General features: G+C 37.2%; 1 protein-coding gene across 2 annotated transcripts in view; it reads left to right on the forward strand.

Annotated features, from left to right (window-relative positions):
- ZEB2 (zinc finger E-box binding homeobox 2) overlaps nt 1-21,799 on the forward strand; it is a 132,802-nt gene that overhangs the window by 88,877 nt on the left and 22,126 nt on the right. For both annotated transcript variants that reach the window (XM_068969509.1, XM_068969510.1), the window contains 2 exons: nt 676-933; nt 5,808-5,879. In XM_068969509.1, coding sequence (XP_068825610.1) covers nt 676-933; nt 5,808-5,879 — 330 coding nt within the window. The remainder of the gene's footprint in view (nt 1-675; nt 934-5,807; nt 5,880-21,799) is intronic.

The following is a 21,799-nucleotide window of genomic DNA, read 5'->3' on the forward strand; positions in this document are numbered from 1 at the left end:
ATCTTCTGTAATTATGGCACTATGAAGACATCTCAATAGTAGTATTAATGGCCCAGAAGATATGGCTTTTCCTCATTTTCTGCTTAAAAGATTGGGATATAAATGGCCTTAGCACATGACGGTTGATGTAGAAGCAACAGTGAACCTTTCAGATTGAACAGGTTTGTGTATGTATTCATGTATTTGAGTAAATAGATGGACATTTAGTGTGTGTGTGTGTGTGTGTCTACTGTTTCTAGGAATAAAACCACAGCTAATATAGTGAAGTCACATCGTATTTATAGTATGTTTTATAGTAAACACTCCATGTCACTAAACTAATAAAATTGTCAGTTGCAGATCTATTTTATAAGTTTGTGTAGACTGTCAAAAGGGCATATGGCAGTATGTCTCTGTGTATATAGGCATATTTTTGAGTATATGTGTTTCTGTGGCTTTTCAAATTTTCCCATCTTTTTAGCAAAAAATTGTTGGAAGTCAGAAAGAGTACCCAGCTAGAGCTGAATACGAATTCAAATGCTAAAACACGAAAAACATTCATTTTATTTTCCTGATGTGGTTGAGTAATTAAGTTTTGAACATATTCATTATTTTCTATTTAACTAAACAATTAAGGGGCAACTGATATTTTTCAACAGAGTGTTTAGAGAGTGTGTGTCTGTGCTTTCTCTTCAGTGGTGAACTATGACAATGTAGTGGACACGGGTTCTGAAACTGATGAAGAGGACAAGCCTCAGATTGCTGAGGAGGACGGGATTGCTAACCCTCTGGACCAGGAGAGAAGTCCAGCTAGCGTGCCCAACCATGAGTCCTCCCCACACGTGAGCCAAGCTCTGTTGCCAAGAGAGGAAGAGGAAGATGAGATAAGAGAGGGTGGAGTGGAACATGCCTGGCACAACAGTGACATTCTACAAGCCTCTGTAGATGGGCCAGGTGAGTGTCTAAAAACACTTGGCCTTTTTCTGTGCCATCTCAAATTGTCCTACCTCGTGGAACCTCCACAACCAAATCATTAAAATATTTCTTCCCAGAGCCCTCGCAGGATAGAGATACCAAAGCTGGCGACAGATTATGAAATGATAGTTGTGTTATCACATTACAGCACTGACATCTTAGGAAGGGATTATGTTTCCATTTGGATGCAAGTTGAATATGAACTACGTTTTAAATACACAACGTGAAGGATTTGCGCCACATGTACAATGTGCCAATTTATACAACATGATCAAGATGTGCCCTCTCAAGATGGAAAATGGAAGCAAACCTAAGAAGTCACAACTGACATGTATTTGAAAGTTTTGTGTAGTGATACAAACCAAATAATGTCAGTTTAATGTAGTTTCAGTGTCTGTCTGACACCTCCTATTGTAATTCAACCATCTAATCATTCCCTTTTATTAAGTGTGAATGTGATTTCACACTTCTACCTGGTCAGGTAGCTTTCTTATTATTTAACAGCTAAGTACTCGATAATGATTCTTGCTGTTTGGTGGGAATCTCTGGGGAAGTAGAAATGGTCCGAGGCCAGCTATAATAAAAATAAGGTAAATTATGTTCAAACTAAAACTTCAGATGCCACGGTGAGAATGGAAATGTCATGGTCTAAAATTCACTCATGAAACATCACCAAGGTGTGAAATGATTAACAAAATAAAAGAGAATTAATCATTAGTCATATCCCCCTAAACTCCTTCTGCTCATCTCGACTTGCTAAGGTGGCCTGTTAAAAAAAATTTTAATAACCCGTCTAATTCAAACCTTGGTGTCTCCTTAATCTCTGTTCCAAGACCCAATGAGAGCTATCATGATTTACCCCACTTTGTTTTTTTCCTTATGCTATACATAACAATAGCATTTTTATAAATAGGTGAAGTGGGTGGGAAGGAAATAAGTAAGCACAGGAGTCTACCTATATGCTATTGTGATGTCACAGACTATAAAACGTCGAACGTAGGCAGAGTAATTGTTTGGTATACTAGAAGGGAGATAATAAAAGCACTTCCACTATAAAGAAAATTAAATGTGAAGAAAAGGAGAAAAAAAAGACCGATGGCAGTTTGAGTGTAGTGTATTTGTTTTTCGTTTTCCTTAACATACTGTGCCAAGTTTTGTACTCTTTCTGTTTCCAATTTTGCTTTCGGTGAAGGTTTCTTGAGTATCAGCAATCCCACACATAAACATTTATCGTTCTATCCATTAAGACTTAAGGTTTTAGATTTTCAACTATGAGGGAGAACTCAGCCAAAGATGCTTGAAAGATAAATACGTTTAATTAGGGGCCGAGGATGATCATTAAAGGAAGTCTGACTGCTGCAGAAGTCATTAACAATCTTAAATGAAATTTTTATTTTTATGATAGCCATTTACATGTATAATAAGAGCCAATGATTCTTGGGAGCAGTGTGACAGAAACAGAGTGTGGCGAGAACTCATGTAAGACATACTATTTAAATGAGCTGGTGTTAGCTATTCATATTTGTTAATGAACTAGATATGCAGAGCTATAAGAATGAATGTTCTGATGCTTTAAATTTTAATATCTAGAAATCAAGGGTAAGGACCAATTACTAGAATTTCCACCCTTAAAGGAATAATTAATAACGATATAACAAATGGACAGCTCCAAACTTCTGGGAAAAAAAGTTTAATTTCAAAAAATTAAGATCAATAATTGAAAAACAGCCAAAACAGTCATGTCAAGCTGTAGTGGTCTGTGATCATGGCAGCTTTTTGTGTTGGTCATGGATCATAATTCTGAATGTTTTAATATACAATCATCCGTATGAATGCATTAGAGACTCTATTATCACCTGTAGTTAATGGTGCCTGTGATACAAATGAACAGGCTGTTCTTTGCTCTTACCTTTATGGTAAATAAACTAGCATTCTGGAGTCACAATAATTAAATAAAATGTAAATCCCTAATCTCATTTGGCTACTTGGACCAAGAAAGTTACCCGGCTATTACCTGTCTGGTTCTAATGATTAGTAATGATTTATTGTTCTTTTTTTTTTTATTGTTCCAAAAGTGCTCTGATGTGGTGCCTTGATGTCTAATGAAAAGAAATTGGTCTTAAAAAGCTACTCATTGTTTATCCTGCCTCTTAGATAACACATTTTTCTTCTGATAAAATATTTTTCTTATTTATTGTTCAAAACACACAATATAGACAATAACTCTAATTCGGGTGCTGTTTTATTTAGTAGTGTTTTATCCCTGGTGCCTGCCTGTCTACCACCATACCTCAGCACATAGCTTGACTCTGAGATAAGCCCCCTCTCCTGTGCTCTCTCTCCCCTGCTTTCTGTCGTTTGTCTGCAGGATGCAGGTTTTCCACTGAAGAACGCAGTGGAGTTCTTACTGTGCCTTTCCGGTTCCAGCACAATCAAAGTTTTGTGTTTAGAATTGTCCTTGACATTCTTTCGTCCCACAATGGGGTGGACACAGCGTGCTGGAAACCATGACATCATTATCATTGACACAGACTTAAATAAATCACCTGCATCTGGCCTCTCTCTGCTTATTCAAGGATTCTTCATCTTGTGGCAGAAAGTGCTCTTTATTTTCACAAACCTTCATCCCAAGGGTGACTAGAAGATGCAAACTTTTACAAGTGCTTTAAAAACAAATGTACTATGTGGTTTTAGATGCAGTATGCTGAGTAATAGATGTCTTGGAAAATGTTTAAGGTTAGGCGTGAGGCAGAAAGACAGCCACGGATGCCTTTTATTCAGAGGGGATACTCCTAACCTACATGATGATGTCCTTCTGAATATGGATTCCTGTGAAGCTTAATTAAATAGGCATATAAATAGCATTTCAAATACATACTTGAAAGGGCTTAGTGTTTCATTTTAATAAATTGAGCTTGATGTTCAAAAAACAAAAAGCTTGATGCTCAGTAAATTGAAGCAGAGTACATTCTGGGTAAAAATGACACCATCTCAGTTGCACAATCTTTGGTAAAAGAGGGTTGTAGCTAAAGTATTACTACAGAACGCAGGACACAATAAGTGCCAACTACACATGTGAATATGCAACATTTAATCATTTGGGAAGCAACCACCCCCTGTAACTTCTCTTTACTTTTTCATAAGAAAATGACAATGAGGAAGGAAGTGCAGCAGAAATCTTGAACATTACCACTATTATGCAAAAAAAAAAATGCTGTTAACTGTTTTCCCCTTAGTGACTTGATCTCTCAGATGGAAAACTTATGATTCTTCTGACTCTTGGCTACCAGAAATCACATGAGAGGAGCGAGGAAGAAAGACACAAAAGTTATATTTATATCTAGTACTGAACTTCTCAGAAATACCTTAATTAAATTCCTTGCAGAGACTAATAAAAATATCAGATGAAGGAGCCTTTCAACCAATCAATTATGACAATTGACAATACAATATTGCCGTATATTGAACGCCTAAATGTTTTATGCAAAATGTCCCTGTGAAAATGTTTCTTAAATAAGAAAGAAGTCCAGGGCCAAGACTGATTTAAAGTGGTCATAGAATTTAAACAAATATCATTCAAATTATCTGACCAGTATTATGCCCAGGGGCATTATATTAGCCTAATTTATATATGTGTATTTTACCTTAAGAGGCTCATGATTTTTCAATTCTGATCCCGTGAACAGATATGCTGCAGGATACTACTTGTAAAACATATATTTTAATTTTGCTGTAACATTTGCTAGAATCTGTTTTTCTACCAAATAATTATGACTGAAATGTGATAAGCAAAAATGGTCAGGATAAATTTGGGAATTCACAGAGTCCTATTTATAAAGTTTCTCTTGTTTGAAACAAAATGATTATCACAGAGAGATATTTATTTATCCTGGATCGTGTTTGATTCTCATTAGTATTGTTATTGTAAAATTACAATTTTTAAAATTCCATGTTAAATTTACTTACTTGCAGGATTTTTAACTGTTAGCTGTCCTTCTCTGCCCTCACATATTCTTTAGTTTGATAACAGAAAATTCGAGAGTTCTACTTTCTAGACTCTTCCAATTAAAGATATTACAATTTTAGAAAATGACCTTCTATCATTTATAAATCTTCAACTTCAGTGTAACATATTTTCATCAGAACATTGAGCTGTTCTTATACCTATATGTTTTTCCTCAAAAATGACTATGATTCCCTACTGGGGAATAAATGGTAAGTAATAAAGCTATTTACGGAGTGGTAAGGAAAGGAATAAAGAAAATATGTTTTAGAAGTTTATATAAAACAGTGAAACAGGTGTTTTCAGTACCTCTGGCATGCTTTTTTATAAACTGGGCATTTAAAGCTCTGGTATGTAGAATTAGGTTTTTTAAAAATTTTGCTTGCATAGATTAGCACCATCATAGCTACTTCAAGGAGAGGAAAAAAACATGAAAATAAAATAAAAAATTCTGACTTGCCTCTGGCCATCCAGCATTACCAGAGCTATAGCAGCCAGCGTGCCTTTTTGTCAGTGCAAATACTTAGTTGCTTTTGACTCTTATTGAAAAAATAATATCTTTCCCCCTGTTTGTCACTAGAACTGCCACCAGAAGAAAAGCCCTTCGTTTGCCCCAAATAAGCACCTCTGTTTTTCACAGCTTGCAGTAATGCTTAAAGTAAATAAGTTCTTGTGCAGCTAGCACTATTGGATTCATTCAATTGCCTGAACAAAGCTATTGTTTAGAGGTTTACAACAAGCCTTTTCTCTGTTTCCTTGAAAAGAATCTTCCTTGTTCCTGTGGTTGGCATGCTTAGTATAGTAAGCTTTTCTACAATTTTCAAATGCTAAAGATAATTTTCCCCCACAGAAGAAATGAAGGAAGACTATGACACTATGGGGCCGGAAGCCACGATCCAGACCACAGTTAACAATGGTACAGGTAAGGAAGTTTCCACGCCAAGGTCATGCTTGTCCTAGACCATGAGGACTCAGTGAGCCAGGAGCAGGAGCACTGCCCCATCCGTTTGTATGTCCATGACTTAACAATTAAGTCAGACTTTACAAGGCTCTTGATTGTTTCAAATCAGAATTCTCCAGTTTGATATTTTATTCAGCAAATATATCTTTTATTCTTAAATCCTTAATTTGCCTGTGAAAGTTGAGAAAACTGAACTGGATTAAAAAAAAAACCTTTTCAAAGCATTCGTTAGGCAAACTTTTGATAATAATTTTGTTTTTAAAAGACTGCTTGAATATAATTTGAAAATTGTACTATAATAGGCTCATCAGTAAAGAATCTGCCTGTAATGCAGGAGACATGTGGGTTCGATTCCTGGGTCAGGAAGATCCCATGGAGGAGGAAATAGCAACCAGCTCCAGTATTTGTGCCGGGGAAATATCCCAGTCCCTGGGGTCATAAAAGGTTGGACATGACTGAGCACTTCCAGTCACCACTAATATTAGTCATTGAGATTCAAATGAGATGGTGTAGTTTAGATTAGAAAATGTTTTTATAGAAAGGCAAACCAAAATTCTGTGAGCATTCCTCATAAAACTTGATCGTCTGAGTTCCTTTTTATTCTTTCTCCATTTTATTTCTCGGTACCTTCTAGTTCCCCTAAATAATATTTTCCAGGCAAAGTTTTATAGAGAATTGTAAATTTCTCTTCTTTTTGATGAAGTTAAAAAATTGCCGCCGGAAGGTAGTAGGTAGTGCTTTGTTTTGTTCGGCTACTGCTATAGAATAGAGTTTCATGACAATTGTGACATTTCATGTTCTTTCCCCAAAACTGAACAGCATCTCCTCTCACACCCTCTCACGCCACTAGTGCAAATTTATGCTGACTCACTATGTTTATCTCTTTTTTCCTAGATAAGGCTAAGTATTTTTGGTGTTTCAAACAATCCCTCATACTACCATGGCAAATATTACCGTAGTGCCCAGGATAAGGTTATGGTCTAAAAAAAAAAGAAAAAAAAAAATCACATAGCTGTTTCCACTCAACTCACCAATGGAAAAAAAGCCACAGTTTTACGAAGCTTTAGAAATGTAAATAATTAAGATATTCATATCTCCCTTATGTTGAAACACATCACAATAGACGGTTCATGCTGTGCTTCTATTTAGAATGCTCTTATTAATAACTTACCAGGCACTAATTTGCATTCTTAGATGAAAAATAAGAGAAATAATAAGTTTTTAAAAACTATTGTAAATTTTCCTTCATTTGAATAATGTCTATATGAGGTACAAAACTGAAACTGTACAGTACGGGCTTATGGAACAGGTATAGAATTAGGAACCTACAATCATAATTTCTAGCTACACCTCTGGCAATAACTAGACTGTGACCTTGGGCAGGTCACTTACCCTTCTCGGTTTCCACATCTGAAAAATGAATAGGTTACATCGGTTGCTTGTTAAGAATATTTCTAGTTTTAATATTCTGTGTTGCAGTGGTACCATTACCATGTAAACTAGAAACTAGACAAAATAGCTTCATATTAAAGCATAATAATAAAGAGATACCATAAATTAGATACTTTCTATAATGTCCCAACTCATGGGATCAAAAATGGCTTTATCTTCCTGTTAAAGACAAATGTTAAATTTCAACCTCAAGCATAAATAAACTCTAATTTCATTAACTTTATAGGTGTTTAAAGTGTCACTAAAGTAAATTTATTCCACAGAATGACAATTTACTAGCTGTTTTATTCATTTGAAGTCTAAAGTGAGGTTAATAAAAATGCTTCCTGTTCAGAAGATTTAAAAATGAATTTTGAATGTTCCCTCACCTACCCTTAAGATTCCCTTTTTCCCATACTACTTACTATTACTTAAAGTTCATATGTATTGTCAATAAATAAATTAATAAGTATTCATTCAGTGTCTTCTATCTGTTCACTTTTGTGTGCACATATGGTTGAGGATAGGCCAGAAGTCTTAGATGTGACTATTATTTAATTTGGAAGATGAGACTAATGCACAAGGAAAAAAGAATAATTGATAAGTGAGAATATGCGACAAACATGCCACAAACAGTAAGAATCAAAATTATTTCAAATTACAGAAATATGAGAGGTTCTATGAGGTGAATATTCAGAAAAGATTTCATGAAGAAGGTGAAATTCGGACTGAGTTCATCTTTAATAGTCATGAAGGAGTGAGGAAGACCTTTCTAGCAGGACAGGAGCATGTGGGCCAGAGGAAGCAAACTGTAAGATCTATTTAGAGGATAGTGAGAAGGAAGATTTGGCTGAATCAGGGAGTTTTAGGAGGCAATTCATGGGAAATGATCCTGGACATGTAAGTTAAAAGTAAATGGAGAATGTAAAGCAACAGAGAAAAGAGTTCAGGGCATGTTAAACTACCATGATTTCTGTGAATAAAAACCAGACTTTGAGAGACCAACTGGAAATCCTTGTAGTTATTCAGGTGTGAAGCGACAAAAAAGCCTGTCCTCGGGTAGTGACAGTGGTGAAATTCGTAACCTGACTTCTTCACAACCAGTAGATTTTCTGGGTAATGGAATCAAAATGGCTTCAAGATTACACATCTGCATGTTTAGAACATGGCAAATACTATTTCTAGATAAACAAGAAAGAGACCCAGTTTTGAGAAGAACTTGACCTTGTCTTTAGACAAGTATTTTCATATAAAAGTTTTATATATATATATATATATATATATATATATATATTCTTTGGAAATGAGGAATTGAAACCCAGGAAGTCAGGGTGAGAAAGATTTGAGAGCCATGCAGATATATTCAGATGTATTTAACATCATGGGCTAAAACATTTATGATTCAGAGTGTATTTATTGAAATTGGTAGAAAGCTGACTCCAGGGCTTCTGGTGGGTTAGAAGAAAAATCAAATTCATTAAAAGAAAAAAGACTTAAGAGATGGAAAAATATTAAATAGCCAGACAGCAAAGAAAGTTTGGAACATATACAATGGTCAGTTGAATCAAAACATTCAAATAACTGCAACTGAAAGAATCCTGAGCAAATAACTGGAGTTGGTAATTCGGAATTTACTGGTGATCCTCAGTTTAGAACTCTGGCCTTTTAGAGAATAAACACGTATCTCTTCCCAACCATAAGTTTACTGCTTCTTATCCTCAGCATCGTTTTGGATACTGAAACATGTAGAATTGAAATAAGACATCTTTAATGGTTGAAGTGGCCCATCATGGAGCACCTCTTTCTTCCCACCTAAGTCCTGCTATTGGCAGACCTTCCTCTTTAGCTATCCAACCTGTAGTGATATCTTCCTCCAATGAACTCTTAGAGAACAAATCAGTTAAACTTGCTGTAGTGTCATTACTTAATGTGCTGTTTTTTTCCAAATTAAATTGCAAACTGTGAGAACACGGATTGGTTTTAGACTACCACATTGTCTGTGACAGTGCCTTAAAATTAATAGTCTCAACAAACAGGTTTTTATTAAGAATGAATATGAAATTCTTTTATATCAGGTACCATTTTTTTCTTTTTAAATTAAATCAGAACAAACAGACATTGTCATAGATAAATTTTAAACAGGTGAAGCATATTTTCTGATAAAAAGTGTTGTTATTAGCTGGAGTAAGTTGTCAAGACAAAGAAAATGTCTCTATTATTTCTGAATATTCAACACACAAATTTCATTCCCAACTGAAAGTAAAGAAAAGACCTCTGAATTTCCTACTCAACTGTACAAATCTATTAAATAGTAGAATTTAACCAAGTTCATATCAGTGGATAGAGTAGTCTTTTAGAATTTAAAAGTAGCTCCTTCATAGTATAGTCTGCTGAGTTTAAAGCTGTAAGAACTAGTGGGAAGGACTTAGTGGAACTGAATCACAGAATTTGAAAATTGAAAGTTATACCATGAAACAATTCCTTGACTGTAATTTGATAGCTGAGGAAACTGTAGGAAAAAATCCCACATAGCTAATTAATACAGATTTGGGAATAAAATCTAAATCACCTCAGTTCAGTTCAGTCGCTCAGTCGTGTCCAACTCTTTGCGACCCCATGAACCACAACACGCCAGGCCTCCCTGTCCATCACCAACTCCCGGAGTTTACCCAAACTCATGTCCATTGAGTCAGTGATGCCATCCAACCATCTCATTCTCTGTCATCCCCTTTTCCTCCTGCCTTCAATCTTTCCCAACATCAGGGTCTTTTCAAATGAGTCAGCTCTTCGCATCAGGTGGCCAAAGTATTGGAGTTTCAGCTTCAACATCAGTCCTTCCAATGAACACCCAGGACTGAGTTCCTTTAGGATGGACTGGTTGGATCTCCTTGCAGTCCAAGGGACTCTCAAGAGTCTTCTCCAACACCACAGTTCAAAAGCATCAATTCTTCCATGCTCAGCTTACTTTATAGTCCAATTCTCACATCCATACATGACCACTGGAAAAACCATAGCCTTGACTAGACGGACCTTTGTTGACAAAGTAATATCTCTGCTTTTTAATATGTTGTCTAGGTTGGTCACAACTTTCCTTCCAAGGAGTAGGCATCTTTTAATTTCATGGCTGCGGTCACCATCTGCAGTGATTTTGGAGCCCAAAAAAATAAAGTCAGCCACTGTTTCCACTGTTTCCCCATCTATTTGCCATGAAGTGATGGGATCAGATGGCATGATCTTCGTTTTCTGAATGTTGAGCTTTAAGCCAACTTTTTCTCTCTCCTCTTTCACTTTCATCAAGAGGCTCTTTAGTTCCTCTTCACTTTCTGCCATAAGGGTGGTGTCATCTGCATATCTGAGGTTATTGATATTTCTCCCGGCAATCTTGATTCTAGCTTGTGCTTCTTCCAGCCCAGCATTTCTCATGATGTACTCTGCATATAAGTTAAATAAGCAGGGTGACAATATACAGCCTTGATGTACTCCTTTTCCTATTTGGAACCAGTCTGTTGTTCCATGTCCAGTTCTAACAGTTGCTTCCTGACCTGCATACAGGTTTCTCAAGAGGTAGGTCAAGGTGGTCTGGTATTCCCATCTCTTTCAGAATTTTCCACAGTTTATTGTGTTCCACACAGTCAAAGACTTTGGCATAGTCAATAAAGCAGAAATAGATGTTTTTCTGGCTCTAAATCACCTAACATATCCTTTACCCTCAGAAGGTTTTTCCCCACTCTGAAGAGCTGATCGTGCTAGAAAGTATGGTATCATGTTTGACTCCTACACACTTCACTTAATTAAAGAATTTGTCAATTCCACTATCACAAATACTAAATACCACTTTTATTAATCTGCTCATTTTTTCACTCTTGTAATTTAAATTTTCATCTTTCATTTGAGCTATTATAATACCTATTTTACTAGGCTCCCTATTTTCAATACCCAATTTCTTTAATCCATTCTTCAAACAAAGTTTGTTTGAAGTTGTTTTCCAAACACAGGGCAAATGGATAACTTCCTTCCCTTCTTCAGTTCATATTCAGCCTTGTATCTCTTTGTTGCTTTCAGAATGAGTCAGCATTTCAGTTGATTTGGCACCTTCCATGATCTAACCCCATCTTGCCTTCAATACTACTTCCCAGAATATGCCCCAGCCCTGAAAGATTGTTGACCCTTTATCCTCCTTTGCCTTTGTTCATTGTTTCCCTTCTGCCTAGAAAGCCACTCATTCTTAGCCTGACAACATCATACACATTCTTAAAGGCCATCTCCACCAGGAAGCCATCTGACCTTCTCTTTTTCAGGATTTACCACTCATCCTTTTGAGGGTTATTCTCTCTCATATTATACTTAGTCACCCGCAGGTGTGTTTCTCCCCATTAGATTATAAGCTGCTTGAAAGCAGTAATGATGTGGAATTTTGGTCACTTTCTCACCACAGATCCTAGAATGGTCCTGAGTCAGAAAGAGTATGTGAAGAAATGAGAGCATGAACGAGAGAAAAACAACGCTTGGGCTTTTCTTTTATATTTACAGGTTGAAATAGTTTTGACACCTGTCTGAGAACATTAGACATTTTCATCTTCCTTTATTCCAATCCTGCAGATAAGGAAGATTCAGTCACATTTGGTTGGCCTCTGGCCTTCATGTGCTCTTCTATTTGGTCAGTCCACATGCTTCCTAGAATCCATTTCTCATGGTCCAAATTCCCTTCTTAGATCTTTAATAGTCCCCCAGCACCTAAAAGACAAAATCCACATTTCTTCAGATAGGCATTGAGAAGCATCACATCTCACCAGTGTTACACTCTTGTCAGACCAAATCCCTTGGTAATATCAAATAAGAATCACATTTGTACTACATTTCAATCTCTCCCCATGCTAGCTCTTGAGACCTTAATCTCTAACTCTCTTTCCTCCAGTTATCCGAATTCTACCTACTCTTCTGTTCTTCACAGCCATCTCACCTCCCATTTCCTTAATGTGGTCATCCTTGAACACCTCAAACCACATCAATCTCTTCCTTCTCTGAAATCCCACAGCCCTCAGGTGCACACCACTAATTTTAGCATGTTGAGTTGTTCCTCTTTATGTTGTTTGCACACATTTCACCTAGTTAATTTCATAGAGAAAAGCAATTCCTTAAGCTATAAAATAGGGATATGTTAACATGGTATGTATCTCATAGGACCGTTAAGGCAATTAAATAAACAGTGTATGTATTGGCCTTAGTATGTGCCCCCCAAATATTTGCTTTAATAAAAGGATTATTCCCTGTTTGTCCCAAAGTACAGCAGTGACACATGGTATGCATCATAAACTGGTAAAATGAATGAATGAATGAACAAATATTAGGTGGAGAAGAAATGGACTCTGAAAAGAGAAGTCAAAATAGGCAAAGACATCACATACTGTGATGAAGATTAAGTCCAGTATTTTCAGAAAGTAAAACCAGGATTTAAGTCCCTGAAGTAAGAGTAGTATGTCACTACTTTTTTACAACAAAGTTACATTAGCAGCACAGCAAAATTAATGTATTGGAAGTAGAGCATTGCAAACCCTGATTTATAGTAAGAACTTTATATGTTGCATTTAATGTTTTTACACTGCTTCTAATGTTTTAAAAAATGAAAAATGTATGCTTTAACACATAAAGAATAAGTTTTTGCAACAAACCTTACATCTTTCAGATGTTAATCAAATTAGAATTCATAATGAAATTACTATGGAGAATTCTTGAGTGTATTTTTTAAAGCTATTTTCTGAGAAGATTAGAGACATGGAAAAACTTGGGAGCATTATAAACATGAGTTTGGCTACATGTTAGTAGTAACAAGGATCTATCGTAGGTTCATGGTGATTATTATCATTAATGCGTTTCCACGTGCATATCAAGACCTAAATAGGTCCCTGATGTTTTACTCTTTGAATGTGTGAAAGTTATATTTACTCAGACAATCTAGCACTCTAGTTATAAAGAGCTATTAATAACCACCTGCATCTTTCCTTCCTTCGCTGGGAAAAGGAAAACACCAAACATCTAGGAACTGGGTAAGGCCAATTTAGGTCCCAGTTTTTAATTTTATATAACAGAAGAAAACTGTTGTCCACCGAACTAACTGTATTGACTGTAGCTAATAGTCATTAAACATACTCTCAATATTTTAGGAATAATATATAAATGCTTTCACAGATAAAAAACCAAAAGTTATTTTCAGATGCTCTAGATTCTAGAGTCAAATAAACTACATTTGAATTTTGTCTCTACCAATTGCTAGTTTCATGAACTTGAGTATAAAAAGCCTTCATTTCTACAATCGTACATCAGTAAAGTGGAACTAATGATTCCTTGTGTACAGAATCTGATTGTAGCGATTAAATGGTATATCATTTTTAACCAAACAAAATGGTGTATCATTTTTAAAGTACCAAGTATAATGTATAACATATATTAGGTATTCACCCTCTTTTGGTTATTTTTCTGGTTTGTTTGCATCTGAAGTAAGCTTACCCATTTTTTTTTAAGTATTTTTTATTTCTTTGGTTGTACTGAGTCTTAGTTGTGTCATGTGGGATCTAGTTCCCTGACCTGGGATTGAACCCTGGCCTCCTGCACTGGGAGCCGGGACTGGTAGCCCCTGAACCACAAGGGAGGTCCCACACTTACCCACTTTTATGCACTGAGAGATAAATGTACTCTGAACTATTTTCTCCCTTCACACTGGCTCCTCATTAACTTCTCTAGAATCCAAAAATACAATATTTAACAAATTTGTAATGGGAGGACTAACCAGTTGATTTTGAGAGACATAGCCATTTAAATTCCTTTGACATCTTGGAAAACTACCCAGACAAGTTGTAGGACAAATTACTTTTCACTGCACTAAAGCTGCATTTGAAGTTAAAATAGGAAGATTAAGAAGGTCTAGCTTAGCTTTCTATCTCATTCATCTTTATCTAGCATCCTTTTTCTGAATGTAGAAGAGGATTTAGTAGTATTTATTATATTTGTGTATAAAGATGTTGAAAGCTGTCAAAGATTTTTCCTTCACTTGATCAGTGACTAGTATCAGAGATCATATAAAAAATATTGGCACTGATTAATACTGAGTTCATTTTTAATTCAGAATTAAACACAACTATTTTTAAAAAAGAAATCATATCTTTTTTCCTTTCTCTCCTAGATAATAATTAAATAATATTTGTCACTTGTTAACAACCACAAAAGTACTTCACTTCATTCTTTTTATAGTATTTGTTGTGTGCAGAATTTGAACTGAGGTTCAAGAAAGAAACAAAAGAAATAGAAGGTATAATCCTATACTTAAGAAATGCAAAATCTTATGATGCCATTAGGAAAGACAAAAATTACAATGATGTGAAGGTAAAATTTACAAATGAATAATTATGGCCTCATCAGCTGTTAAATCAGTAATCAATTTGGGAGACTCTACAAAGTGCAAAGCATTTTATTAGGTGTCATGAAACATACAGTGAGTAGTCACTTTCATTAATGACATATTCAACTGAGTAAAACAATGGTAGCTAAATAAGAAATATATGTGTATGTACTAAAGACATGAAAATAGGGAGGTGACTTAAGAGACTGCAAATTTTAGGGAAGTTGTTTTCCAGGACAAAGGCTTGCTGAACATGCCTTTGTACAAAAGAGAGACAGGAAAAGGCTGAAATTTAAAAGGAGTTGAGGTGAAAAACGGAGTAGTTTATCAGAAGAGTTGTGAGGGAATAGCTTTAGATGGTAGCCTTGGCTGTGGGCAGAGACACATCTTTTCTAGCAATAAAATCAAAAGAAGAAGGGAGAATGATGGTAGAGAGACTCTGGTTGAATTTTAGGTAGTTGATGGAATTCACATCATAAAGGTTGCACTCTTGGAAGCAGGGAGAAAAAGAGATCATCAATTGACAGTACGGGAATGGACATAGGATTTTAGTTTGGCAAGGCAAGAATGATACAAGAACAGGGGGCAGGAATGGAAGTGACTTCCAAATTCAAGGTGAACCGAGGCAGGCAAAATCAGAGTGGGTGAAATGGCCCGAGGGACTTGTCAGGGTCTGATTATCACAATGAACTACCTGTTTCAGGAGATGAGGAGTTGAATGATGGGATGGAGCAACAGGCTGAAATCAGAGAGTGAAAGTTCCAAGTTTTGCTCAAAAAAGATGGCATTGTCCCAGGGTTGGCCATACCCAGGCGTGGCGGGCCATCCCTGTGCTTGGACTAGAGAAAGTCAGAGCACCAAGCAGCCGGGATTCTGTGATTCTGCACGGTAATCAAGTTCCCCAGAATGAGAGTAATGACAGCCTGGGGTAAACATTTTCATGGGATAAGTGTCATTTCACTTGAACTGTATAGGTTGTGTCCTAAGACAAGGTAGTGAAAATGGATGATCTAAGACTTCAAAAAAATGACAGTTACGGACTGGAGGCTTTTTGAGGGTCAAGGTTAAGTTTGCTCTTCTCCGTATTTCCTCTCAGTAGGTGCAGTGTTTATACAGCCTCGATGGTTCATAAACAGGTTGCTTTTCACATTAAAGCATAAATGAATAAACAGAGAAGTGATGAACAAATTAATAAAACAGGCACTCTGATTTGAAATGGTGGTATGAATGAAGGAGTATTTTGACCCTTCCGTATATTGCTCTGAGCTTTAAGACAAATGAAAGCAAGAATGGCTCTGCTGGAAAGGTTTGTGAGGGATGGAATATTATCAAGAGATGACACAGTTTCATTTAATCTGAAGAAGCAGAACTCATGTAGGAGGACATCATTAAGCATGTGGGGGGGATAAACAAGTAATATGTGAAATGGGAAAGCAAAATGAACCGTGAATAAAGTGATTCTTGGTCTCTAGTCCTAAATTGAGCCTTAAGACATTTTTTTTTATTTACTAAAACCATAATAGTTAATAAAAATTCTCCTTTGCAAGATGTTTCATAAAGTTATTTTTGAATTGAGTGCCTTTTGTAACATGATTCAAATTAGGAAATATAGAAAGGAGAAAAATACAATCCCTAAGTATTAAATGGAAATTTTAAATAAGTCTCTTAAGTGAAACATTTGAAGAAATTTCATGATGTTTTTTCCATTCTACCCCAGTAGATTTAGATACAGTCACTCAATCAAAAAATAAAACAAGGGAGAGGATTCAAGAGGGAGGGGACATATATATACCTATGGCTGATTCATGTTGATGTATGGCAAAAACTGTCACAATATTGTAAAGTAATTATCCTCTAATAAAAATTTCTTAAAAGTGCATAGGATTCAGAAGAGGGAGGACATGAAAAGACAAATTGAGAAAAAAAAGTTTAAAATGTCATATTTATATTGAAGTTGGCATTTATATTGCCTTCCTCTATTAATTTTATGGTGTCATAATGTTTTGTTTAGAGCTACTTATAATGTCAGAGCAATCTTTTCAGCATCTAAGACCCATTCAAATTATATCCAATCAGGCATGAATAAAAACTAAAAAGGTGGAGTTGTCTCTCTTTCTCTCTCTCTCTCTCATATTGACTCATTATGCTGTAGTCCAAAGAGTAATGGGTTGAGTTAGGACACATGAATTCTCTACCCAGCTCTTCTAGGAAGTATTTGTGTAACTTTCTACAAATCATTAGCTTCACTATACCTACCTTTTATCTGTTAAGTGAGGGCATTAGACTAGAAATTTTGGACTCCACCCACCCTATCATTTCTTCTAATGAGATTTTACTGGGAAGAATGAATTAAAAAAGGAAAATCATGGGCTGTGCAAGTTGCCGCTGGATGGGGAGGTTCTCAGTGCTCCTGCCTCGTGATTCTAGATCCGAGTCTGGGGTCCTGGATGTGGTGCCTGCAGGCAAACAGGGGCCTGTGCTCGGAAAGGCCTCCGCCTTGGCTTGATGCTGTACTGCTGCTGCCATGTGGGGCTTCCCAGGTGACTCAGTGGTAAGGACTCTAGCCGCCGTTTTGCACTGAGCCCCCACATTATATAGCCAGTCCTGCTTATACCTCACAAAATATGTTAAGATAATCTGTGAGTATGAGCAGGATGGGAAGGGGAGGGATCAGGGATTCTCTGCCTGAAGTACCACATAGAAACACAAATTCTGTTCAGGTGTACAAGATCTTTTGCAGGGATCTCAGAAGCGATTGAATCCCAGGTGAAGAGCTAGACCTAGATTTAAACTCTTGTTTGAGCAAGATCGGAGAAGGCAATGGCAACCCACTCCGGTACTCTTGCCTGGAAAATCCCATGGACGGAGGAGCCTGGTAGGCTGCAGTCCATGGGGTCGCGAAGTGAAAGTGAAAGCCACTCAATCATGTCCGCCTCTTTGCAGTCCCATGCACTATACAGTCCATGGAATTCCCCAGGCCAAAATACTGGAGTGGGTAGCCATTCCCTTCTTCAGGGGATCTTCTCTATCCAGGGATCAAACCGGAGTCTCCCACATTGCAGGCAGATTCTTTACTGTCTGAATCACCAGGGAAGCCCAGTGCCCCCCAAATTATAATCAGAGTGATAAGGTTAGCAGGCTGCAATGGGTTAGGCTTCTTGCAGCATAAATTCTGTGTGTCATATCTTTAGCATAGAAGACAGTGGAGAAAAGAGAATGTTTTTGTACCTTTTTATCTTCTTGCTTTATAATTTTCCATTCCTCTTGTATCTCTTAATTGGAGTTCAGTTAAAACCTTTAAATTACCTAGGTTTCTTCTGGGGGCTTCTCTGATAGCTCAGTTGGTAAAAAAAAAAAAAATCTGCCTGCAATGCAGGAGACCTCAGTTCCATTCTTGGATTGGAAAGGTCCACTGGAGAAGGGACAGGCTACCACTCCAGTATTCTTGGGTTTCCCTTGTTGCTCAGCTGGTAAAGAATCTGCCCGCAATGCGGAAGACCTGGGTTTGATCTCTGGGTTAGGAAGATCCCCTGGAGAAGGGAAAGGCTACCTACTCCAGTATTCTGGCCTGGAGTGTCCCTTTATGGGATACCTGGAGAAGGGAAAGGCTATCCACTCCAATATTCTGGCCTGGAGAATTCCATGGACTCTATGTCCATGCGCTCGCAAAGAGAGGGACATGACTGAGTGGCTTTCACTTTCACTTGGGTTAAATAGTTCTTGGCCAGAGTTGAGTGGAATGTATAGTGTTAACCAACTGTGTAACAGTGAATTTACCAGTTTATCAGACAATTCATTTACCTAAATACTTAACAAGGAGAGAGTCCTGCTGTTCTAAAGCACGTCATTTTCTTCTTGTGTATAATATTGGTCACAGTTTTATAGGTTGGGAGAATTTCATCCTCTAGTCAGATCTGTCATGCAAATTATCATTAAAAATTTTTTTCTAGTTAATTTCATACAATGAGTTTTTAAAAGAAAGCTGAGGAAGACATAGATTCTGAGGCAAGAAAAAGAGAAATAGCACTTGGCAGGTTAGACAGAAGGGTCATTTTCAGACTATAACCTGTGTACATCAGGAAGAACCTGTCACTTCCTGGTGAATGAATGCTGCACTTTTATAAGCTTTGTTTGCGATTAGGAGCATCTATCTCCACTTCACAGCAAGAGTTCCCACAAGAAAGAACAGATATCCCAAGCTTCTTGAGTGCCTCCTTCATTCATTCAGCACTATTTAATAAGCACTGTTTCATTTGTGATGTTGTCTGTGGTTTCCAGGCACCTCCAAAATATGTTTCCTTAATCTATGTATGCGGGTCCTCCATCAGAAAACTGTGTTCCTTTGAGTTTGTAATTGAAAACAATACAGATAAAACTCTCTAAGCCTAGGCAGTGAATAAAAAGCAAATTGATTAGGGCAAAGAATTAATTGAAATGATGCAATTCTGAAACTTTAAGGATTCCCTAGAAAGCATATACTGGCTCATTTTATAGATGAAGATATTGAGATTAAAAGACATAAGTAGCTGAGTCAAAATGAGTAAGTTAATTATTTTAAACAGGGTCTAATCTTTCAATTCGGGGAAGGCAATGGCAACCCACTCCACTGCTCTTGCCTGGCAAATCCCATGGACAGAGGAGCCTGGTGGGCTGCAGTCCATGGGGTCACTAGGAGTCGGGCATGACTGAGCGATTTCACTTTCACTTTCCACTTTCATGCATTGGAGAAGGAAATGGGAACCCACTCCAGTATTCTTGCCTGGAGAATCCCAGGGATGGGGGAGCCTGGTGGGCTGCCGTCTATGGGGTCACACAGAGTCGGACCCGACTGAAACGACTTAGCAGCAGCAGCAGCAGCAGTCTTTCAATTACTGAGTATTAGCTGTGTGCCTGGCACTGTCCCCCATGCTAGAATGCATGCACACGTGCTCAGTTGTGTCTGACTCTGTGACCCCACCAAGCTCCTCTGTCCATGAAATTTTCCAAGCAAGAATACTGGAGCAGGTTGCCATTTCCTACTCCAGGGGATCTTCCTGACCCAACAATCTCTTGCACCTCCTGCATTGGCAGACAGATTCTTTACCACTGCACCACCTGGGAACCCAGGCATTGGGATACAAAGGTGAATAAGACCCTCTGTGGCTCTATTAGCTCTTGGGCATGTAAAGGAAAGATTATCATGTATGGGAAAAATTCAACAATTGAGACATGCAGATGATATTCTGTAGAAGGAGGGCATGAGCTCAGATTGAGATTGGCAGAAAGGCTCCTTGACATAGAATTAATTCTGTGTTGTTTCCCAAACCATGCTACTGAATGCCTTACTTAGCCAGAGGAGGCAGAGAACTGAATTCCTAGAGTAATAATTCTTAAACTAGGCGTGTATCAGAATCCCCAGAATGGCTTATTAAAACACAGATGGCTGATTCCTGTCTGTCTGGGGGTGGACCCCAAGAATTTACATTTTGAACAAGTTCCCAAGTGATACTGATGCTGCCGACCTGGGGACCACATTTTGAAACCACTGTGCTGGAACATCCTTAAGTGTCTCTACTGAAAGCATATGGAAGAGCACTGACTTACTGGGCAAGAATACCATCCTTCATAAACCTGTCTAAAATGTAATAAAATAGTTTGAGTCTTTTCGGTAATAAAGCAATTCCAAAATTTTAGATTTCACAGGTATATGAAAGGTAAATACATATTATCTAACTTGGGGATTTTTGTTTTAAAGGAGTGGTCTTCATACGAATGCATAGCCACCAAAACTACTAAAGGATTTGTAGTCTCTAAATCTGGATATTCATGATCCCCTAAGTAAGAAAAAAGAACAAAAAACACCTCACTTTAAAATTAGACACTGTCCCCAGTTGGGCTGCTTCCTGCTGTTGGGGGAGGTGTTTGATTCTGCAGAATACTACAGAATCCCATCCCCTTGGAAATTTCTCTCCTGAAGCTCTTATACATGGGGAACACTCATTGGCATCTGAACATGTGTTGGCAGAAGAAAGCCATGTCAGAGCAGGCATGGAGAGACCGGTCCAGACACTGTACTAATTCGCAAGAAGAGAAGAAAGCTTTGTCACTTTTGACAAGACTTTTCTGGCTTTACACACACCTCTGTAGCAGCTGGAGGCTCTGTTGGGCAGCCTGTGTGGCTATATAATGAGAATAACATCATCTTCCTCAAGGTTGCTTGTAGATATTTGGTGCCAGTGTGCATTCTGGAAGCCTTCTGCAGAAAGTCATGCATCCATTTTTAATGATAAAATATGTATCCTACATTAATTAGTCAACTTTAAGCAAAGTAGCCATGAGAATTTATATTCAACAAATGTGAATATGGGCTTTCTTTAAACTAAAAAATGCAATACAAATGACGAAATCAAAATAATTTTCTGTGTTTTCCTACCATTCAAAATGTTGTTTAAAGAGAGCTTATTTTTCAAAAAGATGACAGATATAGTTATCTAGATTCACGTCCCTTTGCCTTGACATTTGAAGTGAGTAAAAGCAGATATTATAAATACGTAATTTCTGTTTTATACTAAGGAAGTGTGTATGTTTGTATTTGTTTTCCTCTGATACACATTTATGTATTTATATCTGTGTATTGCAGAATCACACTCACTTTATGTACTTGTCTCTAAAAAGGAGAATCACAGAGTAGAAAAGCAATTCTCAGTCACCATCACTGTGTTCTATCCCTATACACACGCTCTGGTACTAGTAGGCACTCAATAAACAGTTACTAAACAAAGGGATGGATGAATGATTCTACTCAGTTTTTTAATAGGTACTTGCTTCAGCTCTTCTAGACCCCCCAAAGTATTTTCTTTTCCAAAAGAATTATTCATTCATTTTGATTGTTATTAAAATAGCTTAGCATAATATTCAAATATATTTCTTCAATTTCTTAATGAATGTGAAATCATGCTGGGTTATAGACCAGCGTTAATAGAGCTCCTGTCTTCCTACATGAACACATGCTTGTAACAAAGAAAGAAAGTACATGGTGAGAGAATAAAAGTAAACAGAAGGAAACAGAAAAAGGAGA

Source organism: Capricornis sumatraensis, chromosome 3 (assembly GCF_032405125.1).
Source record: "Capricornis sumatraensis isolate serow.1 chromosome 3, serow.2, whole genome shotgun sequence".
NCBI lineage: Eukaryota > Metazoa > Chordata > Mammalia > Artiodactyla > Bovidae > Capricornis > Capricornis sumatraensis.